Raw genomic sequence first — 26,229 nt, 5'->3', positions numbered from 1 at the left:
GCAAAAAGGTTCGCAGCGAATGGTGATGGTGATGGTGACACTTTACAGCCGCGTTGCATACTTTCGGGCGTTATGCAAGTCACGTTAATTCCGCCAGCCAACTGTGAAGGCAAAACAAAAACACCAAAATAAATGCAGCAACAGCCGAGTGTTGAGGAAAACTTTTGCCATTTTCAAAGGGTCTTAAAAGGTGGACGAGGCAAATCAAAATGTTCACCACGCCAGGAGCAAAGTACCTATATAGTATGTTTGCTTCCTATATTTTTTGGCCTTCCACTGGATGATCCACCAAAATTATGACCACCCGCCCCTTTTGACGCCTTTGCTGGGGAACTCATTAGGCGTGTTTATATAATATAAATTAGCTTAATTTGAAAACATTTTTTGATGCCAAAACTTTGCCTGTCTTTGCATCTGGAGATGGTCTTGCAGGACGAGCGAGGGGAGTGAAAACTTCTGTTTCGGCTAATTTATATGCCCGTTGGACATTCTCGCGATGGCCAAAAAGTTGCCGCCAACTTGCTCGTCTACTCCTGTTGCGGGTTAATAAGACGACGACCAACAAATTGCCAACATTACTCTTTTCCGCCAGAAGGGGAGGGCTGGCAATGGGAAGGGGGCATTACAGGGTCGGTTGCAAATAGACTTTTGAGTGTTGTACTTGGTTTCGCCTCGCCAGCAGGCTGTCCTGGCGTCTTTTGTCTTGTTGACTCTCTGGGCTTCGGGCCGATTCACTCTTTGCAAGTGTCAAAAGCGCAGGCAATTAATTTGGCCTAATTAGACTCTTGGCTGGCTGCTTGCCCGCTTCACTGGCTTCCTTTCAGCCCTCCCCCGAGAAACTGCAGATTTTGTGGCTTTTCAGTCTGCTAGAGCCACAAAGGATTTTTGGCCTGTTGAGCGATTTATGGCTTAATGGGAAAGACTTATTTTAGGTAAGTTTGCTGAAGACAGGCGGCTAGGGGCAACATCTTACAGAAAACTTGAAAGCAAAGCTGGGATTATATATATAACTTTAGCTTTTTAAGGAACATCGGTTCTTAGTTTGCTTTAAATTTATTCTTTTTACTCTACTCTTTTAAAAATCTTTAAAAGTGTTCTATTTTCAAGATGTCAGCTGCATTTAACTGCTCTAAGGACCAACATGCAAAGACTATTTCCACAGCTACCGAATGCGGAAAACTTGAACTGAAACATTTTCGAATGCCTCTGTGTGGCAGGCCATAATTTGCCTAACAACTTTTGCCAATATTTTGCACACCCCCTATTTTCCCCGGCCCAACACCCCATTTTCCAGGACTTTTTCCGATTCTCCGTGTTGGCTGTGGGCCAATTTCTTCGGCGCCATTCGACACTGGCCGCTTATATAATAATTTTTCAGCATAATTTATGGGCGGCAAAAGTTTTCTGTGGCTGCCCAGTCGAACAATTGCCACTATAATGTTGTGGGCTCTCTAGCATTTCTTATATTATTCGAGCCAAAAAATGTTTGTTGCTCCGTCCAGGCGTGAACTATGTGGTCCAGCCATCCGCATCCTTCCCCTGGCCACATCCCCACAGCCCCGTGATGCCATAAATTCAGGCTGCTCCGCTTATCGAAAGGAGGACATGGAAAACAGGACCCGATCGCACTGAATGGCATAGCAGGCGTCAAAATTGATTTTAAATTGCATTCTTCGTTTGAAAATTCGCTAAATAATAGCATAAATTGCGGTAATGGAATGGTTAATAAAATAGATGGCAGAGCCAATTTAAATGTTGAGTTTGGCAAGGATATCTGTGAAGCAGTCAAGCTTACCTACTGAAACATCTAGAGACTATGTAAATGTTTTCTAAGCTATCTAAAAAATAGTATAGGAAGTCTTTAGTTCGATATTTTGTTAATCATTCAGTGATATTATAATCTATTGTTATTGAAAATGAATCTTGGATGTGGATCCTTAATAAATTGTTTGCTAAACACAACTGCAGTTCAATGTCTTACACATTTAAGTACTGCATCATTCAGATTATCTGTCGGGACGATAAGATGCACAGGTGCTAAAAATTGCTTAAGATCTTGCAAATCTGACCGATAGCCAAGTGTGAATGTTGCACCCTCTGACTGCGACAGATAAGAGGTGTTTATTGGTTTGGAAATCGGAGACAACGCGGCATTGCTTATCATGCCAAAGCAGCAGCGGAAAGCGGTGTTTGCTTTGCGAAATGTTCGGCTACAGCCATCTCCAAACAAGCAAAGATAAAAAAGTGATCATTGCGGTGAACCTGTGACTCACTGAGATACAGATACAATGGGGAGCTGAAGATACTTGAAAAAGCTCAAGACGAGTCATGTGAGCGACCAAAACAGAAACTCTAAAACGTGAGAAAGAGAGCGGTTCTAGAAAATAAAACGTTAAGTTTTGCAGCTGATATTTTAAGATAAATATTGAATTGCACTGAAAAAAATGTACAATTTTTATTAGTAAAAAGGCTTAGAAAAGATTTAATCGTGCAGCTCTTATATTAAGATAAATATTGAGTTGGATAAAAAGGAATTGTGATATTTTTAGTACAAATTGTTATTTTAATTTTTCTCAATACGCCTGTCTCGCTTTAAGAAATATTTGATACTGCAATATTCTTCAGATTATGTATTTAATAGCAAAAGATAACAAAAAAAATTTCAAATTAAATAAAAATGATATACATTTAATAACTTAAGCCTGCTATACCTATATCAATAATTAAAGGTACAATTATCATTTTTCAGTGATTTATATAACCGATCTTGAGCCTTTTTTCTGAGTGTGAGAGCGGAAAAGCTCAGCAACAGGTGAGCTTACTGAGCGGACCGATTGGCAGCGGAACGCGGCCTGAGCGCGCCTTTGAGCCGAGCTTTCCGCTCTGAGCCAAATGTTTTTTTAGCCTCTTCAAATGCCGTGTGTGTGTGTGTGGGTTTGTGTGGCTGTTTTTTGTTGCTGGGCGCGGCAGCGGCGGCAGTTCGACGTGAACTCGCGAGCGGCCAACACGTAAGCGGCGCGTTGTGCAGCTGGGGAAAACAACAACAACAAGGCAAATAGCAGCAACAACCACACTAACCAACTCGATAATAGGCAGCGGCGCAACTGAAGTGTGAACTCATATTGAGGTTATGTAAGAGTATATAGTAAAATCGCGAAAACAAAACGCAGCTGCACTTCAGCCAGGTCACACGCTCGCCTGCACGAAAATTACAAAAACACCGATAATTCCAAGCACGCGCTAGCGGTTAAGTTTATTACGCATTCGCCATGGAGGACGGGAAAGTTCCAGCGCAGGCGCAGCCGCAGCCGCCGCAGCCGCCGCAGCCGCCGCAGCAGAGTCATCCTTTGGAAGACGTTTCCCTCAATGGAAACGATGACGACAAGCAGACGCCCAAAAATTGGGTTAAATTCGACGATGAGGCGGACAGCGGTGAAAAAAACAATAACAGTAACGACGGCAATGCCACACAGCTACCACAACAACAGCAGCAAAACAAGTTGACTCTGCCGCCGCCGCCGTCGGTGGTTAGCAGCAACAACAACAGGCGGGCGCGCTCGCGCAGTCCGGCCGCAGCAACAACAACACCTGTCCAGGTAACCAAGCCACTCTCTCTCTCTTCCTTTCCGCTCTCTCTGAAACTCCCTCTCCCCTCTCACTCTTTCTCAATGGTGACCCAACGCAACGAAACGCATTCCAATGCAAGTCAGGCCCTTGTCGGCCCTCTCTTTCGCACACCCGTTTGGCGGTACAGGACACACTCGAGTTAGAGGAATATTTAAAAAATAAACAAACTATGTGATGACTAAATTTATTGCTGAGTTATCTTTTGTTGTAGAGTTTTTAACAAAAAATATTAAAATTATAAAACATGTTAACAAGTTTTCACAATCGCTTAGCGCCAAATTAAACTGTCAAATTTTTGGATTTTTTAAAGAAATCAGAGAAAACAAAAATTTAAAAAAGTAAACATATTAGTTCTTATATTTCTATAACTTTTTGTTAGAAGTAAAATACAAATATTTATGCCAGTTTCTCTAGAAAACACAATTATTATTAGCAAACGACAACAAGTTCTGAATTTTTAGCCAAGATGACGCAAGAAAAAGTTAGGTAGATTGTAAAGCTAAAATTTAATGGGGTGTGTTCTTTTGTCAGAGAAACGAATTATTTAAATCACATTTGTATTAAATCAATGAGCATGAAATTGGTTGTAATTTATTCATTCCTAACAAGTTTAATAATTTAGACAATATTTGAAGTGCAGCTATTCTATTTTTAATGTGTTCCATTTATTCAATCTGAAAAAAGTTCTACTGTGATTTCACTTTTCAAAACATTGTTTGTTGTTTCAATGTAGTCTTCACTGTAGTTTTTCTGATGCCGCTTAATGGAGTTGTTGTGTAAAGCGGTGTTGGTTCTTAACTTTCTTTCGCTTGATTTTTGGAACGTTGCACGCATAACGAATGAGGTTGGGGCCCAGCTGAGAGTTGTATCTGAAACGGGTCCCATCCGGTGATAAACTCTGACTCAACCTACCTTCACTTGCGCTGCTTTCGTTTGTTTGCTTGCCAACAAGTCACAGAAGTTCTCAGCAGAGATGTTAGCACATATCAAAGAAGACCTGAACCTATTCCCTGATTTAGTACACTTTTTGTTCCAGTGCTACACTTTATATAGTTCAGTTGGGGATTCTTTAAAGAATTATTATTATGCGGTTTTGTTTACATCACCACGCAAGACTCGCCCAGTGAGGAAAAGGTAAACAAAATGGGTACTTCAATGCCAATATGCGATTGTGGAAATATTTCACCTGCCAGGCTGGTAATTTGCCTTTTTAACGCAAATATTTGTCATTTACCTCTGTATATTTTATTTCGCTCACTTCGGTGCTTGTCAACAAACTGTAGCCTTCAATTCTGACACCCCGACACTTTCATTTCGAAAATGATTACAGGCGACGGAGTACCCGTGTAATGTGATTGGTATTTCATTGGGCGATGTTACTTAAGAATACCTTGGAAAAGGTACAAACGATATACTGACTATAAACATCTCATATTTTCTATTTTAATGTTTGGGATCACAGCCAAACCTTGCCTAACTCAGACATTTGAACTACGTTCCAGCAATATGTTCTCAACTTATCTGTTGTTTTCAAGGCTTATCTATGATTATCAAATTTGAATAGTTTGCATTACTTAAAGGAGAATATTAAATTACCAAAAATTATCTTTGTTTGGTTGGCTTATCGGAAAAAATAGGTAAACTATAAAGAATTCCAGAAAGCCAAGAAGCTTGTTAGTAAAGACATAAAATTAAATTGGTTTTAACTTAAAGCAGCGTTACCTTTTTCTAAAAGCTAAGCGAAAACTAATAAATCGCATTCGGCTTTACAATGGCAGTCACCTTTTGAAGCCAGCGGATTGCCTTCACAATTCCACTTTTGTCAACTGAGAACGTGCCCTGTCCCAAATTGTTTTAAGATCGCTGTGCAATTGTAGGCGAACTCATAGATATAAAATTCGAGTGAGCTTTAAAGGCCTGACAACAAATCAATAAAATTGATTTTCCTTGACCATTTGCATAATTTTCTTTGCGGGCCACTGTCGTCTTAAGGCCACGACCGTTGCATTATTAACCCATTATTGTTTGCCATTTTGCAGCGCCCGGCCGTTTCCTCGACCACAGCTGCGACACCGGCAGAGGGGCAGGTTCAAGCCCCCTTGCCGGATGTGGCGCCCGCTGTTTTGACAACCGAGAGCACGCACGTTAATCTAAGTGCATCCGGCAGTGGCATTGTCAGCGGAGCAACTGCAAGTGGATCTGCGTCTGCATCTGCATCTGGCCCGGTCCGCCACCCCGCGCAGCTAATAAACCAAAAAGCCTCCGCTGCCCCCTCTCCATCGCCGGCCGCAGCGGCATCTTCTAGCCATCATCATAATGGCGGTGGCTCCAATGGCACTGGAATTAGCCAGCCGGCGGATCAGGGCTCAGGGATGCGCACAATCGAGCTGTCGACGGGTCGCATCCGCGAGGGATTCGGTAAGTAATTGTCAGGATATTTCTTTCTAAGAGTTGATAGAGTATTATATATAAGTTCTTTGTATGCTGTTTTAAAAAATTAATACAAGTTTCCCATAAGTTTCTCGCATTTGCATGGTCAACATTTTAGCCAATTTTCATGTTAGAATATTCCGCATTTCCAATGGGGTCAAAATAGAAGCCCAAAACTGCAATTCTACATTCAATAACTTTGGTAATTGGACTCCGATTTACAACTGGGATACCTCTATGAGTTAGTTGTTGAATTCTATAATATTATACATTAAAAAAACTGCATTCAGTGAGAGTCAAAGGTTGAAACCATTGTCATGTTACATTTTTCCGTATTTCCAATGGGTTCCAGTTGGAAGCCCAAAACTGCACTTCTACATTCCATAACTTGGGTAATTGGACTCCGACTTACAAGTGGCTTACCTCCATGCGTTTGTGATTGCATTCTCTATTACTATATATTAAAATAACTATATTCAGCGACACTCAAAATTTGAACCCATTTTCATGTTCGATTTTTCCGTATTTCCAAAGGGTTCCAGGTGGAAGCCAAAAACTACACTTCTACATTCCATAACTTGGGTAATTGGACTCCGATTTACAAGTGGGATACCTTTAAAAGTTTGTGGTTGAATTCTCTAATACTATACAATAAAATAACTACATTCAGCGAAAGTCAAAATTTGAACCCATTTTCATGTTACATATTTCCAATTTCCAATGGGGTCCAAATGGAAGCCCAAAACTGCACTTATAGATTCCATAACTTAAGTAATTCGACTCCGATTTACAAGTGGGATACCTCTATGAGTTTGTGATTCTATTCTCTAATATATTACATTAAAGTAATTACATTCAGCGAAAGTCAAAATTTGAACCCATTTTCATGTTACATGTTTCCGTATTTCCAATGGGTTCTAGATGGAAGCCCAAAACTGAACCTCCAGATTCCATAACATTAGTTATAGTATTCCGATTTTGATGTGGGATACGTCTATGAGTTCGTGGTTGAATTCTCTAATATTCCACATTAAAATAATTGTTTTTTTGGAGGGTCGAAAATTTAGCCCATTTTCATGTCCGATTTTTTCGAAGTTCCAATGGGTTTCAGAATGGGACCCCAAAACTGAACCTCCAGATTCAATAACTTTAGTTATAGTATTCCGATTTGGATGTGGGATATCTCTATGAGTTCGTGGTTGAATTCTCTAATATTCCACATTAAAATAATTGTTTTTTAGGATGCTCGAAAGTTTAGCCCATTTTCATGTCCGATTTTTCCGAATTTCCGATGGGTTTCAGAATGGGACCCCAAAACTGAACCTCCAGATTCCATAACTTTACTTATTGTATTCCGATTTTGATGTGGGATACCTCTATGAATTCGTGGTTGAATTCTCTAATATTCCACATTAAAATAATTGTTTTTTAAAAGGGTCCAAAATTTAGCCCATTTTCATGTCCGATTTTTCCGAAGTTCCAATGGGTTTCAAAATGGGACCCCAAAACTGAACCTCCAGATTCCATAACTTTACTTATTGTATTCCGATTTTGATGTGGGATACCTCTATGAGTTCGTGGTTGAATTCTCTTATATTCCACATTAAAATAATTGTTTTTAAGAGGGTCGAAAATTTAGCCCATTTTTATGTCCGATTTTCCGAATTTCCAACGGGTTCCAGTATGGAACCCCAACACTGAACTTCCAGATTCTATAACTTGAGCTTGGATCCCGATTTAAAAGTGGGATACCTGTATGGGTTTGTGATTCTATTCTCTAATATATTACATTAAAGTAATTACATTCGGCGAGGGTCAAAACTTGAACCCATTTTCATGTTCGATTTTTCTGTATTTCCAATGGGTTCCAATTGGAAGCCCAAAACTGCACTTCTACATTCCATAACTTGTGTAATTGGACTCCGATTTACAAGTGGGATACCTCTATGAGTTTGTGCTTGCACACTCTATTAATATACATTAAAATAACTATATTCAGCGGGACTCAAAATTTGAACCCATTTTCATGTTCGATTTTTCCGTATTTCCAATGGGTTCCAGATGGAAGCCCAAAACGGGACTTCTACATTCCATAACTTGTGTAATTGGACTCCGATTTACAAGTGGGATATTTCTATGAGTTTGTGGTTGAATTCTTTAATATTATACATTAACATAACTACATTCAGTGAGAGTCAAAATTTGAACCCATTTTCATGTTCGATTTTTCCGCATTTCCAATGGGGTCCAGATGGAAGCCCAAAACTGCACTTATAGATTCCATAACTTAAGTCATTTCACTCCGCTTTACATGTGGGATATCTCTTAGAGTTTGTGATTTAATTCTCTAATTTTATACGTTAAAATAACTATATTCAGCGAGAGTAAAATTTGAACCCAATTTGCTATGCACATACCTTGAGTCAAACTATATTATTAAAACAGATTTAGTATGCATTTCCTATTTCACTTTTAATTGCTATTTCTCTATTAAGTCGCAACTGATTAAAGCATACCGTATAAAAACTCATTAAAAATGAATTTTTCGATCTTAAAAAATAATTAAAAATCTATGCAGAGGTTCTTATTAATAAATATGACTAATAACTTAAAGAATGGCTTAAAATAACCAATGTATTTAATTTGCTATCATTCTTTTTTTGCAGCGAATGGCGATGTGATTGTCACACTGCTGCCGGCCAACACCAAATGGCCGTGGATAACGCCTGCCATATTCCGGCCGGAGCTGGTGCCCGAGGAGCTGATGGCCCAGGGCCTGACGGTGAGCATCGCTGGCAACATTAATTAAAATATATCTTAACAATCGACCGAAATTCCTCAGCTCACCGTGGAGGACTATGTGAACGCGATGGAGACGCTGGTGAACGACTATCGCTTCACCGTGTACAACATCTGCTACAAGCGCGTCTTGGTCTGCTGGATCCTGTTCGCCTTTGCCGTTTTGCTGGCCCTGCTCTTCTCCGGCCTGCAGGGTGTGGCCCTGTTCGCCCTGGGCGTGGGATGGCTCTTCCTCAACGCGGCGGCCATCTTCGTGTGCATGTGGGTGAAGCTGCGCCTGTCACGGGGCCTGGAAAAGTGCCTGGCCCGGGTCAACCGGCAGCTGATGCGGCACAAGATACTGCTGGTGCTGGACGACCGGGGTCGCATCTCGTGCCACAAGGTCAACCTGTGCTTCATGTACTTTGATGCCACGCAATGTGTGAACTTCCTGAACGAGTTCCTGGAGCACACGGAGCAGACGGGCGGTGATGCCATCAAGGCGGGCTGGGAGGCGAAGCTGGACATTGACCTAAACGATATCGTCATCCAGGGCAGCCAGCCGGTGCGAATGCCCCGCAAGCAGGTGAGCAGGAGCATAAGGTTTTATAAGGGATTTGTTCCAAGTAGTAGGGGTAGTTGACTTCATCTCCATCTCCCGGGATCGGGATCGCACCAGCAACCCAAAACCTCTCTCACTCACGCCCCTCATGATCCAATGTCTAACTACTCCCTTTAGGCCGTTGCCCAGGAGCTGTTTCTGAGCTACCTGCAGCGCTGGGGCAAGGACTTCCTGCGCCGCCGTCTGGATTGGACCGTCCAGGAGGCTGGCGTCCACGAGACGCCCCGTCATCTGCAGTCGTCCATCTGCCCGTGCCAATACGAGGAGGAGTTGTTGCGCAACAAGATTAAGATCAGCCTGCAGCACCGCCACTGCTGCGGCATCAACTGCATGGGCTGCTGGCTCTAACCCCTGACATGTAATCCTCAAAATATTCCGTTTCCTAGATGACCGAGAATCTATTAAACTGTTTAGCGAAACCGAGAAAGAGTTTATTTTATGGCTATAGATTGTTTCACAGTTTCTTTTCATCAGAAATATTTGTGTTTTATCAGTAGAAGAGCTTGTCCAAAATATTATTATACAAAATCTAATATATTTTTCTAAATATTTAATTAAAGCGAAAGTGCCTAAGTAATTATTAGCTTTGTTATATTGTAAAGTAGTATAAATTCTGCGCTATATAAAATAAAGTTGTTTGCTATTTTGAATAATAATCTTTCAGATATATGATTAGTTCCAATATTGATAATTATTTGGACCTCATTTAATTATTTCAATACTTTATTTCATGTCCTTAAATTTCCTTTATTTCAGTTATTTGTTTGATTTCATAAATTCCTACCATTGAAAGCTTTAAAATATAAGTTGCTTGAATTGAACATTTGTACGACTTATCATAAGTATATGTGTTAATTAAAAAATACTTAAATTGTTTTAAGTCTTCAAAAATGTTTATTTTATCTATTTGTATTTTTTTAAGTCACTGTATTCAAGGATTGTGTATGTGTAAATTCCAGCTGCTGCCGGAAAGTATGCAGTAGTAGAATGTAGTATCGATGCATCGATTGCAATGTACTTAACTAATCTCATTCCTCATCCGACTACCATCGCCCACGTTCCTAACCCCACTCACCTGCACCAACCATGCGCACCCTATCTGTTTACCCCGTGTCTCACCACCCGATCTCCCCCGAATCTCCGCAGGAGCGCGGCCTGCAGCTGTTCCTGCGCTACGGATCCCGCTGGGGGATGGAGGCCCTGCGGGGCCTCGTGGACGTGACCCCCCTGGAGCCGGGACGCCACTGCGGACAGTTCCAGTGCCCCTGCCAGTACATCAAAGAGCACCTGCAGTGCAAACCGCGAGGCAAGTTCAAGTGTTGCAATTTAGTCCACTGGGTGATGGCATCTGAGCGCTACGATAGCGACAACTAAGGCTTGTTGTGAATGTCTGTGTGCTGTAAATGTAACTAAATGAATTTACCAAGAGGCTTTGTGTGGAACCCATGAATTTACCTACCTAATTTACTCATCTCCCGAGCGAGTAATGTGCTAGCGGAACTATAATCTTTCTTGTCCGCCTTTTATGCCAAATGATCAACTCTCTTTCGTTTCAGATGTTGGCCCCTAGGGCTGAGGCGAAGTTTGGGGGTTCTTGGTTCTCTCTCGCGTTCTATCCCTATCTCTTACTCTTCTTTCTTAACCTAATACTCCATATGTGTGCTATATTAACCCCAGAAAATAATTCTAAATTTTTGACCAAACACGTTTCTTTTATGCTTCCCAAATTGTATACAAAACAGTGGCTATAAACAGCATTGGCCAAGTAGTTTGGACCCGATTCCCCTTGTTCGGTGGCTAGAGATTTAGCAGGTTGTTGGCCCCAATAATATCCAAGTCCCTACACGATTTCAATTGGTGAAACACTGAAATACTAAGCCGTTTCGATATTATTATTTCAAAAACGATAATACTGCTTAATATAATGATATGTACGCAAGAGAATGATTTTATAATATAAGACTTGTACAAAATTTGTCTTTATAAAGTACTTGCTGGTGTCACAAAAATAAATGTCAAAAATATATATAAATACCCATGTGTGTAATTAATTGTCAGTCTTTTATTAACTGTCATCCGTTGCTTAATGATTTTATATGTTAACTTTCGTTGAACGCCTCTTACAGGTTATCCTTGTGGTTGCATTGTCTATGGTTCGGATCCCAGTTTTCAGTATCGTTACTAGATATGTTGTGCCTCATTTAATCATTTAACCCAACTATTGGAACTCAATGTGTGTTCGAAATGTGCAATTTATAAATTGAATGTTATGTAAGGTGTTCTTAATAAATAAAGAGTTCTTTCGCATTTTCAGTTTTTCTTCAAAACCTTTTAATTGCTGAATCTGCCCAAATCTTTGTATAATATATTTAAACTTTAATGAATGGAAAATTAATTGCACGATCATTTTAGTAAATATTAAAAAAATGTAACAAGTATTATATGTGCATTTACAAAGGACAAAATTGGCTATCTTCAATTACAAATAAATTTTACCTCAAAAATAAACTCCAAAGCTAAGGTGACCCCAAATGCAAGGACTTACTTTTATGACATGCACTGTTCTCATGTGAAGCCCCTATTTCTCATTTTCTCTCCCCATATTTTGGGGTTTTTGTGGGCCATGTGCCAGTTCAACCATTATTGCATTATTTTTATTGCATAATTCAACTTAATGTTTTGCCGCATTTTAGCCACATTCGCGTTCCACAAACTGTGGCAAAAGTTTGCCGTTGCGAGAATCGCCCATTTGGTGGTGTTGCATGTGTAATGAGTCATTAACACATTGCCGCATTCGGGACATTCCATTTTAATGCACGTCGGCCACTTAAATGCCTTAATTTTAATGACATCTCTGCATTCAAATTAGGTGCGAGGCGATTGTATCTTTGCTAACTGCAGATTCTCGGGTTTCCTGGGTTATATTCCTGCAGGGATATATTTTTAGCCCTCGAGGGTAAGTATAGTTTTTGGAGCGATTTAGCCGCCAAAAGTACTCTCACGAACCTAACGAAAATTGAAAACAAAACCCGATTTCACGCTCCAATAAAACAAATTTAAACTCTTGCGGCAGAGGCGGCGTGTGGCCAGAATGCGCCATTAAATTCCCCCCCAAAAGCCGAAAACAAAAACCCAAACCCAAGCCCAAGCCCCAACTCAAACCCATTTGCCGTGAAACTCTCGAGGAACTCGTTAGGCCAACTGCACTCCAATCGACAGCGAGTCAAAAGAGGTGCAGCCCGTGGCCAAAGGCATTCTGGCACCAGGGGCGCGTAAACTAATCGCAAACAAACAAACAAACACTCGAACCCCCACACAATCATTACGCTCATTCCGGATCCAAAAAACCAGATCCCAGATCCGGGGCTCATCAAAGTTTCGCCAGCTCGCTGCTAGTGCTGCTGCTGCATTTTCGGAAATTCAATTCATTTGTGTAATTTTCATTTGAATTACAGCCATCAAAAGTGCCAGGGTTAGAGGAAAGGGGGCGGCCATTCCGGTGGGCGTGGCAAGCGCTGATGGGCCGCACTTTGAGCGGTTTACACGGAGGAAGGCGAACCTGGTTTCTCTAACTGATGCCCTTTTAAAATATATTTTTGTTTAAATATATTTTTGTCTCGTCATTGCTGAGTTAAATATTCTTTTATTTTTTAAGCTTGTTAATAAAAATAACCATTTTTGTTGCCATATTGTACCAAGGAACTGTCTAATAGAAAAATTCTTTATGAATTGGGGTGGTCTATGGTTGAAATTAAATGTTAAATTTTAAAGTAGTTGTTCTATTCTATTTGTATCTCCATATATAGTCCTATCTATCTATCTATCTATCTATCTATCTATCTATCTATCTATCTATCTATCTATCTATCGATCTATCTATCTATCTATCTATCTATCTATCTATCTATCTATCTATCTATCTATCTATCTATCTATCTATCTATCTATCTATCTATCTATCTATCTATCTATCTATCTATCTATCTATCTATCTATCTATCTATCTATCTATCTATCTATCTATCTATCTATCTATCTATCTATCTATCTATCTATCTATCTATCTATCGATCTATCTATCGATCTATCTATCGATCTATCTAACGATCTATCTATCTATCTATCTACCTATCTATCTATCTATCTATCCATCTGCCTATCAAAATATATATATATATTTATTTTTATATTTATCTAAATATCTATCTCTATACATTCATATATATCTTGTTTTATTTTATGAGATAAATTTTATTAAAATATTTATATTTATTTGTTCTTTTGTATTTTTATACTTTTTCATTTGTATTCCACTGAATGTGCACTAAACATCTCGTGTTAGAGTATGCCACCAACCTGGAAGTCATTTTTGGGCATTCCCAAATCGTTGTTATTTTTTGCTTTGTGCTTTTTTTTGTTTGTTGTGCTCGAGTATTTTTTCCTCCTGTCGACGCTGCCGCCGTCGTTTTTGCATTTATTTTGCGGCTAAAACTTTAATTGAGTTTTAAACCATTTTGCTGGTCTGCCCCGATCTCCGCCTCCGCGTTCACTGCATCCGGATTGTTTATGTGTATTTTTTGTTGCCCAGACAGGACGGCACGAAAGGGGGGCATGGCCCAGCCTTTGAGTGATGAGTTTGGGCTGCAAATGTTTTCCTTTCTGTTTTTTGTTTGTTGGTCTTGTGTTCCTTTTTCTTTCAGGTTGCTGGGGAGGATGCACTGCTTTGCCAACACTTTAATCTTTTTTCAATTTTTATTTGTTAGTTTTAGTTTTATGCCCACTTTGCATTTTAAAAGCAGGATGTTTTTAATTATTCAGCTGCCCAGGGGTAGAAATTCGTGTTTAGTTAATCGTGTAATTTGCGAACAAAAATTGTAGTGCTAGAAACAGAAGTTAGATTTCAATTGAGGGGTCGGTTGTTTAAAAACTTTTCAGGAGTATGGTAAAAAACAATTAATTCGACTTCAAACCCATTTATTGAAAACAAAAAAAGTTAATTTATATTTGTTAAAAATGGCCAAACTATAACAAATTTCAAAAAAGGATATACAAATCAAAGGACACATTTTCGTGAAACCACAAAATATATGTAAACAAAATAGAAAAAAGGGAACACAATTTTTAAAAGCTCATATTTATCATACTTTTATGGCCTGTGATACAAATTCTACTTTTATCATTTTTCTTTTAAATGATACAGGACTATCCTGAATGCAAACCATTAACAAACAGCCCCACTTCCACACAACCAGGCTGGTGTGTATGCATTTACACCTCTAATAAATATGGCATTAAATCCTTTTTGACAACAGGCACCGGTGAGATAGCGAATAGGGGAGCCCGGGCCATCTATCATCATAAAAATAAACCGGACAGAGACCAACAGGAACGTGCTGTCTGCCCCTTTCGCCGCAGTGGCTATAAAACATTAAACATGAAATCGGTGGATGGGCCTGGATGGGATGGGCTGGTGTGGGTTAGGATGGAATTAAATGGGAGGTGCTCCCGCTGGCTCCCTGGGCCACAATCAACATCATTAACGCGTGCTCTAAAAGCCATTTATTTAGTGGCCCAATGCGGACAGGCTGAGCCGTGTTAAAAATGCTCAAAGGCCATCATCGAGTGTGGGAAACTATAAATTCAACGCTTTTAGCATAATTGCCGGCGCATGTGCGTGTCGCTCTGGCACAGAGACGCTCCAGCTCGAGCGTTATGATAAGTGGCCGAGGCCCAAGGATGTGAGCGTCAGCACTGGCGAACGTTAAGTTATGCCCTCCATCCGGCCATTACTCGGCCGAGTCCCCTTGTTGGCTTACCACTCATATTGCTCTGGTGCCAGTAATTGCCATCGACCTCCATCGCTCCAGACCTTTGTCAAAATATTATACAGCTTAATAAACTCGGGCGGCCAAGAGAGTGCTAGCCGGCTGTTTAACCCTTCTACGACATAAAAACACTCGAGTGGGAAAAGGCAAAGGCAAAGGCACTAACACGGGATATTTATCGTTTGTCTAATCGAAGCAAATCAGGTCAAATGGGTTGGGCAGGGGGGAGGCAGGCTCAATGGGGCGTATGCGTGATTTATGCGTTTCAGGTTTGACTTAATTGCCGCAAATATGCGTGCAGGCCCAGTGATAATAAACAGGGCTCGAGGAAGATGGATGCGAAGGAGAAGTGACTGAAAGTGGTATTATATTTCTTGGTCAATATTTTTTACTCCAGTTTATACGAGCTGTGCTGTGCAGCTTAATTACCATATTTTATGTAAGCAATCAAAGAGCCTATTGCATTTTAAGATGCTTTATAGAAGAGGTTTCCTTTTGTGCTAGAAATAAGTCTAGAATGAAACAGAACCTTGAGTCAAGGAATGACCTAAACTGTTTGAATTTATCAATCTTTGATTGGGTTTGATCAGATACCCAGGCTCATCCCTGTATGGCTCTTATACTCACCTGTCTGGGCCAACAAGTGAGCATCCAGAATGACAAAAACAAACAAACACATGGCCATTCACAATCACGTGCTCGGAAAAATGCCGTCTACATATCTCCTTGGCCATTTTAGCCCTCATCCCCTCTGCAGATGGCAACGCTTATGTTGACGCAGATTTAATTACAGTGTTGGTGCTGCATTCACGTTTATGCCTCTGCAACTTGGACGCAGCAGTCGTCCTTGTTATGGCAGTGTGTGTAAACAGCTCCCGGCTGGAGAGGAGCAAACCATTCCTACCTCCTGGTGGCGAATGGGGAATAGTAGCTGCCGCCTTTGTTTAACAACAAACACCCAGAGCGCCGAGCATCCACACATATGACTCCACCATATCCCGTCGTTTTCAGTGTGCCCTGGCTGACGCTACTTTTATGCACTTTACAAATTGAATTTTCCACTTGCATTCGTCCCGGGATTGTGCCGTTCGCAGCAGCCCCGTGGAAGACAAGAGGGACCGAGTTGCTGTGACAACTTAGTTACCAACACCTCTGCAGCTATCTTTTGTTGCACGTGTAACAGGGCTTTTTCTTACAGTTCTCTGATTCACTGATTCGGGACATTATGACCTACTCCTTATAATCTAAATAGTTGTATTTAATATTAAATATGAATATTAATTTAGAATTTAATATTATCGCTTTAATATAAAAATATTCTATAAGGAGATGTTCGCCTATCAAATAAAAATATTCATAATCAAAGAATTTACTTTTTTATATGCTAAGATTAAGGCCTAAAAACAAGGATGAATCAGAATTTAATATTGAAATGTATATTAAAATGTAAATGAGATCAAGGCCTAGCAAACCAAGATAATATAGAGCAATTGTTTAAATTGTATTCCAACAAATGACATTTTTTTTGCCCCTCCGTTCCAGCATAAGTTATTTCTTTCAAGTAAATTGCAGGGAACGAGATGAAAACGACGACAATGGATCGTTCATTCGGCATGCTCCATTCTGCCTTTGCTAATTGCATGGAAATTTCGCTCATTTCCACACCAAGGCATTTCAATGGCAGCCGCAACAATTTCAACAGAGGCAGAAGAAGCTGCAACAATTCGTATAAACAAGCTGCAACAAAAACCCGAAAAAAGTGAATAAAGAAAGAAAATCGCTTTGGCCTGGTTTTAAATAAAGTCTGTGCATGTGTAGGCATTTACTCTCGTTTTCCTTCACTGTGGCCTTGCTTCAGTTTTCAGCCATTATATTTTCCTATTTTTTTACGTTTCTTAATTTGTTGAATGTGGGGGCAATTAGGAGATTTTCCAGGAGAGGACTAATGGCCACAATAGCATTTTTTTAAATGGTATTTAAATTAATATTGTTTTATGCACACAACAAAACACGATGTAAAATGCATTAATATTTAATAGTGGAAACAACCCAAACAATAGTAGTTGCCCAGAAACTTTCTGCAGGTTAAATTTTGTATGGAACATACAATTATTTGTATGGGACTTGCATTCTTTGTTGCATCTTTTCCTACCTTTATCCTACTGAATCCAGGCCTGCGTTGACCAGCTGCACTTGACTTCACTATTCTGCTTGGTTACTTGCGGAAAATTGGTTAGTTGTCTGGTAACCGGAAGCAGGATGGTTTCATTGGCGCAAAAAAATTCAAGGCTGGTGTCCTTGAAAGGGATATAGAGTAAAGTGGGCTGGGCTTGTTTTTTTTGCTTTTATTTTTGCTGTAAACTTTTGCGTACATTTACATACACATATGCCACATAGATATGCCACTTATTCACATATACTATATAGAGCTCAATACATATATTTAATTGTTATAGCTATCTTACGCGTTATGTGTAATAATCCGACTTTATATTTAATTTTTCTGAGCTTCTTAAGTAGGCTTAAACAAATAGGTCTCATTTTTAAACTGCAGAATTTGGTTTTGCTTCTGGCTGTTTCTTTTTTTTACTCCTACATATATAGATATATATTTTATGTGTTTAACGCGTTAACATTGATTTAAACTTGTGTAGATTAATGTGGCAGATTTATTTACAAATGAAAACTAAAGCACATTAAATTTTTTCTTTATTTAATATTTCCTTTTTTCAACAGGGCCTCATAAGCCCAAGAGCCTCAGATAGAATTAAATATATATAGTTCCACATATAGTTTTCTTTCATATGTACAGCGAAGTTTCATTAAATTAACGTAATACTCTTTAATGCTTATACTAATTAGATATTTACATACAAGGGGAGTATACGAATGCTCAAATTAAATTCTTACAAACGAGATAATTAATAAAAAAAGGTAAATAAATGTGTTATTCGTGAAACATATTAATTATTACATGTTTGTTTATTAATATCTTTGAATGATTTAAATTAAATGCAATACAAAACAAATTAATTTAATAAGCCTATATTGTTAACAGCATAATTTTCATTGACAAAAAATGGCCAAACAGTTTCAATTGTAAGTTTTTTATCAACTTTATTTCCAATAAATTACTTATATCAACACTTTTTTGCTTTGCTATGTAGTGGTTCACATTTTCCTTTTTATCTTTTTTTCTTTTTTTTTTTTAATTCTGCTAAATTTACTATGTAAATTCGCTATGTATGGGTATGCGTAAATACTTTCATCTAAATGCAAATTTGATTAACCGTTTTTTTCCCACTTTTTTGCCACACCTCTTTTGCATTTTTTGTGGACTATAATTAATTTATTTCCATTTAATTGGATCTATTATGCTTTTTACATAATGCCACATTTTTTATTCTGTTGTGTTGGGTGCTTTGAACGAAAACCTTTAAGATTCCTATCATTTTGTTATGAAAATTAAACAAATTGAATACGTCTCATCCTTTTGATTTTCAATTAAAATAAAATTAACATGCTAATTGTCTTTTTACATTCAAAAGCCATATGAAATCATAAAAAAAGGTAGCCAGATATTCGTGTAATAAAAAACGATTTGTATTCGATGACATTAATTTTGATACAAATAGGTACATTACATTTTGTTTGACTTTCGATAAATACTGGAGCCGCATCAATGGCAGGATGTCGGATGTGGCTGCTGCCAATATTTCCTGCACATCAGCCGCCACTCTTGGCCAGCCTTGTCCCTAACATGATTTTCATTTTACGCTCTAGTATAAACATATCTATGTCTGACGCTACCGGTGCACTTGTATCTGGACTCGTTCCCTTCTCCAGCTCCTCCTTATCCTGGTCCTCGTCTGGCCACGATTTGATTCGGTTCTTCAAGCTGCTTGTGCCCTAAATGAGTTTCTTTCTTGCCTTTTGCAATTATTTGATTTCATCTTGAAAACTTCCGAGGGCACAGCGCTACGAGGGTACTTGGCCTGGTCTGGTTGGCATTTTTGGCGACAACCTTATTACCAGCGATGGCCCGAAATGTGCACATTAAATGTTGCCTATGCGTCGCGCTAATAGAAAATGTTCCGATGTGGCGGCCGATAAAATGCAGTAGCATTGGCAGCCAGCGAACAAAACAGCCAGCCAATATTACTATGCAAATGAGCATTGGCCACTGGCGTTGACGTTGCCACTTCCACTTCCACAGCGATTGCCAGGGGCGTTCGCACTGCGAGTGCTGCGTTGATGCGCCACGCGGCGTATGAGCAATGTGAAATATGCGCAATTGCCCCGCCCCCTTGGGCGGGCTGTTGGTAATGATGTTTTTGTTGTTGTTGCTGTTGCTATTGTTGCTGCTGGTCCGCCCACAATGACTTCTAGCCTCCGCCCGCCCCTGCTCCATCCAGCATCCAACGGCGGCCTCGTTGTTGACAACGGTCTCCGGTGAATTCGGCCGGCTTTCCATATTACTCATACGCCACCGACTTGGCGCGACCGGCGATAACGTCGACAGCCAGAGAAAGCCCTCCGCCGATGGCAAAGAACTCGATAAACGTTTGAAAATCCCAAATGATTGCGTTTTAATGCCGAGCATTATTTTAGCAAGTAGATTATGCTGCGCCAGTGAGCCTGCAGAATTGTGAAATGCTCCGGGCGGATTACGCACGGGCGTTTGATTGCTATCGCCATTGTTCCCGCCATGGTTGCCTGCGGAGCGAGAGGGAGAGGGAGTCGAGAGAGAGAGGGAAAGCATGTAGTAATCAGTTTTTTGGTTAGTCGGGTTTATGTTTTCATTTATTTTGTGCGTTCGGCGAATGCCAAATTGGCACTGGATACATTATCATCACGGAGCTCTGGCTCTGGTTCTGGTCAGGACCGTGAGTGGACCGTGGGCGGGGAGTGCCATCGAGTGGGATATGGATTTGGGGTGGCATTAAAGTAAATTGCTCTTCCCTGCCGGAAAGTGTGCTGTGCACTTAATGGCTCATTGTGTGCGTGTGAGGGTTACGTTGCCGGTTAACTCATTGATTTTATGTCCCTGGCTTAGAGCCTCAGTCGCTAAATGCTTGGGGGCTTATTAGGGAAGTTAGTAAGTTAACTAAGTTGGAGTTTCTTTATTATTTGAATTTAAGATCGAACTTAAAATCGATGGACCTTTTTAGAAATAATCCAATTATGGAACATGGCATGGTATGGTAAAGAAATTATTTAATTATGTCACATGTAAAGGTGTTTTAATGGGGAGAAATGTTTTATTTATAGTAATTATAGTAACTTCCTGTAGCCCCATCCCTGGCTGAGCTATTAATGTAAACCACTTGAGCCAACGACTTCATTCGCTTGTTGACCTCCCGCGGCTGCCCTTTCACAGCTTTCTTTTTTTATATACACATATTTACCAGCACATTCCACCGTTTTATAACGTCGTTGTACTTCTTTATAACGTCAAGGCATTCGGACAGCGATTACTTGGCCATATTTCACCATTCTTTGTCCCGCTCACCCACCCACCACCCACTGTCTCCGGCTGATTGAGTGTCTTTGTGGCGCTTTCTGCTACTTCTCTTGGTTTTTATGCACGTCATTGAACGCACTTTGTTGACCGCACGTCAATGTCGGTTGTCTACGTATATAAACAGGGACAGTGGTGCCGAACGGGAAAATGCACCAGTTGAAATCGGTGTTGAAGTCGAAATGAGGTCCCATTAAAAAGTCATTCACTAATTGCAAAAATCCATCAATATCCCTCTAATTTTCGCCCCTTTGGGTATGTTTTTCGGCGCACAGCCCACTGTCATGGGGCTGTTGATTGAGCAGGACCTGCGGGGCTATTAAATATATTTTATCTGCTTTTAATCTTTGGCGCTTGACTTTTCGTCGGCTGACCCCATAAATAACCACAAAGTGGGCTTTAAGAGCGCATTCCCTTGACTCTGAATGGATGGTTCGTTGTGCGGCAGGAGGATGTTTCCACAACAGTCAGAGTCATAAATATAAAGTGATAGATGCGTACACTGGAAATGGCCTGGCAGACCCCAAGGCAAAATTGAATTGTCTGCGAAAGCGATGGGACAGTGGAACCAATTTCCAATTTAAGCGGGAATTTCTATGCGAAAAGCCATCGAAAATCATTAGGTTAAGTATGTGAGGGGTGCGAAATCATTCGGGAATCCCTTCGATCCCTAAGCCTACTTCAAAAGTGTAGCAAGCGGAAATCCCCTAGGTTCCGCCCCACATATGAATCCCAGCATCACTTTGATTGTTTACCTTCGACAGGCAGCGAAAAGTCCCCTCGGCATTTGATTGATGTCACCTGTATGCGGATTGAGGCGGAGAAAGCAGGCAGTCAATGCCCGCATTTACGCCTGATTGAGAGCACACTGAAGAGGTGTCAGCCCGACAGTCAGACAATTTTGATGGCAGATTTCATTTGATGTGCGGCAATAAATATTTCCGTTTTGGCCTGGTTTATGCTTTCCTCTTTTTTTGGCCTGGCCCAGCTATACCTTTTTGATATTTTATTTATAAGCCGCGACGATTCGCGGAGAAATCAACGTCGAAACTGCCAATCGACAATCAATCAAAAAAAGCATTTCCCAATGGCATTTTGCGGCCCACTTCAACAGCCGTTTGTTTTGCATGCAGTTGAGTGCAAACATTATTTGTTTTTTTTTACTCGTTTCAGCATCCAAAAAACTGTACTTTTTCTATTGTTTTCAAAGAGTTAAAAATACTTAATAAATTGCAATAGTTTTATACAAGTTTTGAGTTTAAGATAAAAATTTTAAAATTTGTATAAATATTTGATATTGCACTAAGGTACTAAAAAGGTGTTTCAGCTTGCTTTTTATGTATTTAAAATTGTTATTAAGATGCTCCCGCGGCAGTCAGACCTAGTTTTCTTAATTATTTGAAACACCAAAGTTTAATCCCCTAATTGCTCCTCAAACTCAGCATCTCTGGCTTAGCGTCTTCATTAAGTTTCCCAGCCGCTTGGAGACCCAAACTCCAATGTTGAATCAATAAAGTCAATGGCCCACCAGGAGGAAACCCTTCCTTCCGCCCACTAGCTGGATATTCCAAAGTCTGAGTTCCCCCGCCATCTGTAGACTCTCCCACAATGAACAGGCATTTTATCTGGTTTTTTGCAGCATTTTCTCTTGCCCCTTTTCGGGGCTTGAAATGCACGAATGCCTCGGGAGCCCGGACTCTGTAGCCAAAATGGACAGGATCGGCGTAGGGCGGATTGAGGGGGAGCCACGCACCCACTGAAGCAGTTTGGGCTCCAGTTCATTAGTGCAGTCGGTTGAATGGCACTTTACGGACGCGTGCCTTAAATAATTGCATTTTAAATGCAATAAACACAAGCAGGAACAAGTCTAAAAAAAAAAGAAAACCAGAATAATGCCAGTCAGTCGCTTCGCCTAACAATTCCGCAAGGATTAATTCAGCCTAAAGGCAGGCAGCATAAATTTTGAAAATCCAATGTTTATGGCTAATTTGCTGGCAGCTGCGGTCGGAATTGGCCTTATCCACTATGCCATCCGGATGGTGTTCAACCGCCAAATTTGACAGGCCATAAAACGAATACAACAGGACACGTGTTTCTTTTTTCGCCCACACCTCCGATCAAAACACACATTCGCAAATACTAGATAGATGGGCGGCCAAGTGGACTTTGTCGTTGACATGGCCAAAATGTCAGTGTCAATCAACAATGTCGCTAGTTTTTATTGCTCTCCCCAACTTGTTGGTGTTGTTGTCGCCCTATGGCACTTTTATTGCTGCAAAATTTATTTGACTTGCAGCAGAAGGGATCAACAGATCAACACCGAACCGCAAAACCCAAGGGGACAGATACAACGGGGTGAAATGTCTAATAGGGGGTCGAATTGTGACAGCATGAAGTGTAAATACATTTTATTTTTATGCTTTCTCTCAGAAATTGTATTATGTTTTTATTTTGGGTTAGGCGGCTATTTTAAATTATAAACGCAGATTTGGGAGGAAATTAAAAGCCCCATTAACCTGTCTAAAAGTATGCAAAGTTATTTAAAAACGCTGGGGTGTCAAGGGTGACATTAAAAACTCAACAGTTTATGGAAATACCACCCAGACAAAATATTTAATAAATAGTGAGTGAACGTGTCTAAAAGTATGCAACAATATAAATAAAACCGTGGTACTAATTTTATTGCATACTTTTAGAAACCTCTAGAAAATACCTCCCAGAAACTAAATTTATATTTTTTCAGATGCATTTTATCACTTGCCCTGGGGAAATAAAAACCTTTATTGCCCTTTAAAGTTGCACTGTCTCCTCATCCTTCATATTCTTTGCAAATTTCTTGATCTTTGTTTGCCCAAGTTATTGTGCTCTAAGCCCCATTTATTGCTTTTCCCGTCAATGCTTATGGCACTTCACAAATCCAAGATGCCGGCGGCAACGAAGTGCAATTTGTATCTGCCGCGGAATGCGGATGAATGGAAATAACAACAAGGCAGCCAACTGAAAGCGTCATTCCGAAAGAACGATGAAATTTAATTAAGTTTTAACGTTTGTGCTAAACACTTGGCCCCACGAAGGGCTGGCCATATTATGCGCAGTCCAAGTTTCGGCCAAGGAAAAAATATATAGTTATTATGAGATCACACGGCGACGCTCTTGAAATAAAATGAATGCCATGAAAGGAAAGATGCAACCACGAGGGCCAACTTTGGCCTCGCAATCTGCAAATACAGTAGTGGGAAAGGCAGCACGGTCCATAAAATGCCACTGAAGAAGAGATAGCCGCGGACAAAATGGGGGGAATCGTGGCGATGGGGGGCTATGACTTTGAAACGGATGAAAGGCTGGATGCGATATAGTACTTACCTTGGGCACCGTCGCGCCACTCCTCAACCCCATAATCAGGCAGAGCGTTGGCCGAGTCAAATTTATTTCTATGACGTCTCTTGCCATCTTTATATTTTTTACACATTTTTAATTTTATGCAGCAAGCGTCAGTCAAGGAGCAGAGATATAGTTCAGGGAGAGATCGGGATAGCGCGGTACGTGAGTAATGGCGGTTGTTGGAGTCGGTTGTCGGTCGATGTTGTTGGTTGGTTGTTTGGAGAGGGGGCATAACATGAAAGAAATATTCAAATTGAGGAAGGTTTCGGGAAGCAATGAAGAGAGAAGTAGAAAAACAATATAAAAAAGAATTTAGTTATACAAGTTTAGGTACACAGATGCCAGGGGTAATTGTATGCTAAGGTATTTTTATTAAATTTTGCATCTATTTGCATTTAATAGCCCTTTTCGAGGGGGCCACAAAGCCGGAGAGCAACCGACAAAGTGGAAATAAACGGAAACACAAATTGCATGCAACTTTGACTTGATGGAGTCGAAACGAGAGAGGTGGACGGATGAGGAATGGGTGCGGTCTTATGTGGTGTGGTTTCCCGATGATTGGTGTTTTCGGCCATTCGCGTTGATTACTGTAATTTTGACCCTTATCGCTTTCACTTAGCGAGTCCACAACGCTTGTGAACCAAAGCTAAGTGATTTTCTTAGCTACAATTAAAACCAGACTTTGAGGAATCGCTCGAGATTTAAAGGCCTAGTGCATGGTCGGAACAATATTGATTTTTATGAAAATAAACAATGGTCTAGCCATTATTGTGGCCTTCATGATAATTTGCCCCTTGTGAACCGATTTAATGTATTGTGCTGACTGTGATTTCGTGCTTTGCAGTGCATAAAATTAAAAACCCATTATTGTGTTATATTATTCATGACCAAGCAAAAAAATTATGCTACAATGCGTATGGTTGAAATTTAATCAATTAGGGAGTTGATCGAATGGCCCTGAACTGGACATAATGCGAGTTTAAGCCATTTGCCACACACCAGTTTGCTCTTTAAAGTACACATTAAACGGCAAACTTTAATAGGGGAAATGCACTTGATGGTTAATAGGGAAATTAACTCTTACCATAGCTGCGGTTCAGCAAGGACATCTCTGAAATAATGGCCGTCGTTGGTGTGGGCATTTCTGTAGGCAATCAAGAATAAAGTCATTACAGTACAATTCACTTTTTAAACTTGTTTTTTTTTAGAAATTAATAAATTTTAATGCAAAATTTGAATAAAAAAAATTAAAATAAATGGCAATATGTATCCTCTTACCGTCCAGCTTTATGTTTCCATCGGTTTCGCCCAGCGAGTTCTTGGCCACGCAGCGATATGTGCCAAAATCGTTGGGTCCAACGCCACGGATTTTTAACTTCATGTATTTTGTGTAACCGCTGACGGTTGATGTGGTCTCGTATTTATCGCCGGCTCTCGAGGTGTCTGAAAGTGCGAAAAATGCGGAAAAACCCGTCAGTCGGCGGCGGCGATCCTTAAAGCGGGCGTGCCATAAATTACAGTGACAATTTTCCAGCAATAGCGTTATGGTTGGAAAACATAGTATGTGTGAGGGGAAAAAATCAATTAATTAATGTCACCTGCACTGGGCTGCCGCGGCGTAGCTGTTGGCCATGTGCAGTGAAGTGAGTCGCTTTCTCAATCGGAGGACGCCAACTAATTACGGCCCATACTATGGCACCCCCTTTCCCTCCAGCAAGAGTGTGTGTGTGTAATTAAAACTGGCGCAGTTCTTCAGCCATTTCCATTGCCATCGCCAACTAAAACTTTTCTCATTAATCAGTGAAAATCTAAAAGAAAAACTTTTGTTCTGCTGCCGTCTGCGGCTTTAATTTCGTTCCATTTCGTTTCGTTTCATTTCGTATTGTGTTGCCTACTTTTTGGGGACCCTATGCTATGCTATCAGGGGAAAACTGGGAAAACGAGACCAAGTAGCTGGCAGTAAGTAGCATTAAATATATAAACTTAATTTCACTTTGATTGCTTGGCGCATTGTAAGGCGATATCGCATGTTGCCCATACGTCAT

General features: G+C 40.3%; 2 protein-coding genes across 11 annotated transcripts in view; one reads left to right on the top strand and one right to left on the bottom strand.

Moving 5' to 3' along the window:
• The first annotated feature begins 2,987 nt into the window (after window positions 1–2,987).
• On the top strand, window positions 2,988–13,150 carry LOC108032599 (uncharacterized). Of its 8 annotated transcripts, XR_006368274.2 has the most exons (7): window positions 2,988–3,596; window positions 5,667–6,045; window positions 8,724–8,839; window positions 8,900–9,421; window positions 10,604–10,763; window positions 12,327–12,413; window positions 12,913–13,142. XR_006368274.2 is itself a non-coding variant. In XM_044093946.2 (6 exons), the coding sequence occupies exons 1-6, from the start codon at window positions 3,270–3,272 to the stop codon at window positions 12,350–12,352; spliced, it is 1,530 nt and encodes a 509-aa protein (XP_043949881.1). In that variant the 5' UTR covers window positions 2,988–3,269; the 3' UTR covers window positions 12,353–13,150. The 8 variants fall into 8 exon arrangements, 7 of the variants coding, with proteins under 7 accessions (XP_043949881.1, XP_043949880.1, XP_016962014.1 ...); XM_044093946.2 differs by having other exon boundaries at window positions 12,327–13,150; XM_044093945.2 differs by lacking the exons at window positions 12,327–12,413; window positions 12,913–13,142 and adding an exon at window positions 11,772–11,836.
• Window positions 13,151–17,612: 4,462 nt separating this feature from the next.
• Window positions 17,613–26,229, bottom strand: part of LOC108032598 (cell adhesion molecule DSCAML1) — a 44,751-nt gene continuing 36,134 nt past the window's right edge. For 2 of the 3 annotated variants that reach the window (XM_017106517.3, XM_017106513.3), the window contains exons 10-13: window positions 25,463–25,627; window positions 25,269–25,328; window positions 24,167–24,253; window positions 17,613–19,998 (exon numbers count right to left, since the gene is read on the bottom strand). In XM_017106517.3, the coding sequence (XP_016962006.1) occupies window positions 19,232–19,998; window positions 24,167–24,253; window positions 25,269–25,328; window positions 25,463–25,627 (1,079 nt within the window). In that variant the 3' untranslated portion in view covers window positions 17,613–19,231. The remainder of the gene's footprint in view (window positions 19,999–24,166; window positions 24,254–25,268; window positions 25,329–25,462; window positions 25,628–26,229) is intronic. The other variant, XM_017106520.3, reaches the window with a different exon arrangement.

Source organism: Drosophila biarmipes, chromosome 2L, assembly GCF_025231255.1.
Source record: "Drosophila biarmipes strain raj3 chromosome 2L, RU_DBia_V1.1, whole genome shotgun sequence".
Lineage (NCBI taxonomy): Eukaryota > Metazoa > Arthropoda > Insecta > Diptera > Drosophilidae > Drosophila > Drosophila biarmipes.
The sequence above is the reverse complement of the archived record's forward strand: the minus strand, read 5'-3'. Positions and strand labels throughout refer to the sequence as shown.

Excerpts from the sequence above, each read along its gene's own strand:
- LOC108032599 (XM_017106521.3), top strand. The coding sequence starts at position 3,270 with ATGGAGGACGGGAAAGTTCCAGCGCAGGCGCAGCCGCAGCCGCCGCAG. Across the intron at positions 6,046-8,723 it reads TCGCATCCGCGAGGGATTCG|CGAATGGCGATGTGATTGTC; the intron begins GTAAGTAATTGT and ends CTTTTTTTGCAG. Across the intron at positions 8,840-8,899 it reads TGATGGCCCAGGGCCTGACG|CTCACCGTGGAGGACTATGT; the intron begins GTGAGCATCGCT and ends GAAATTCCTCAG.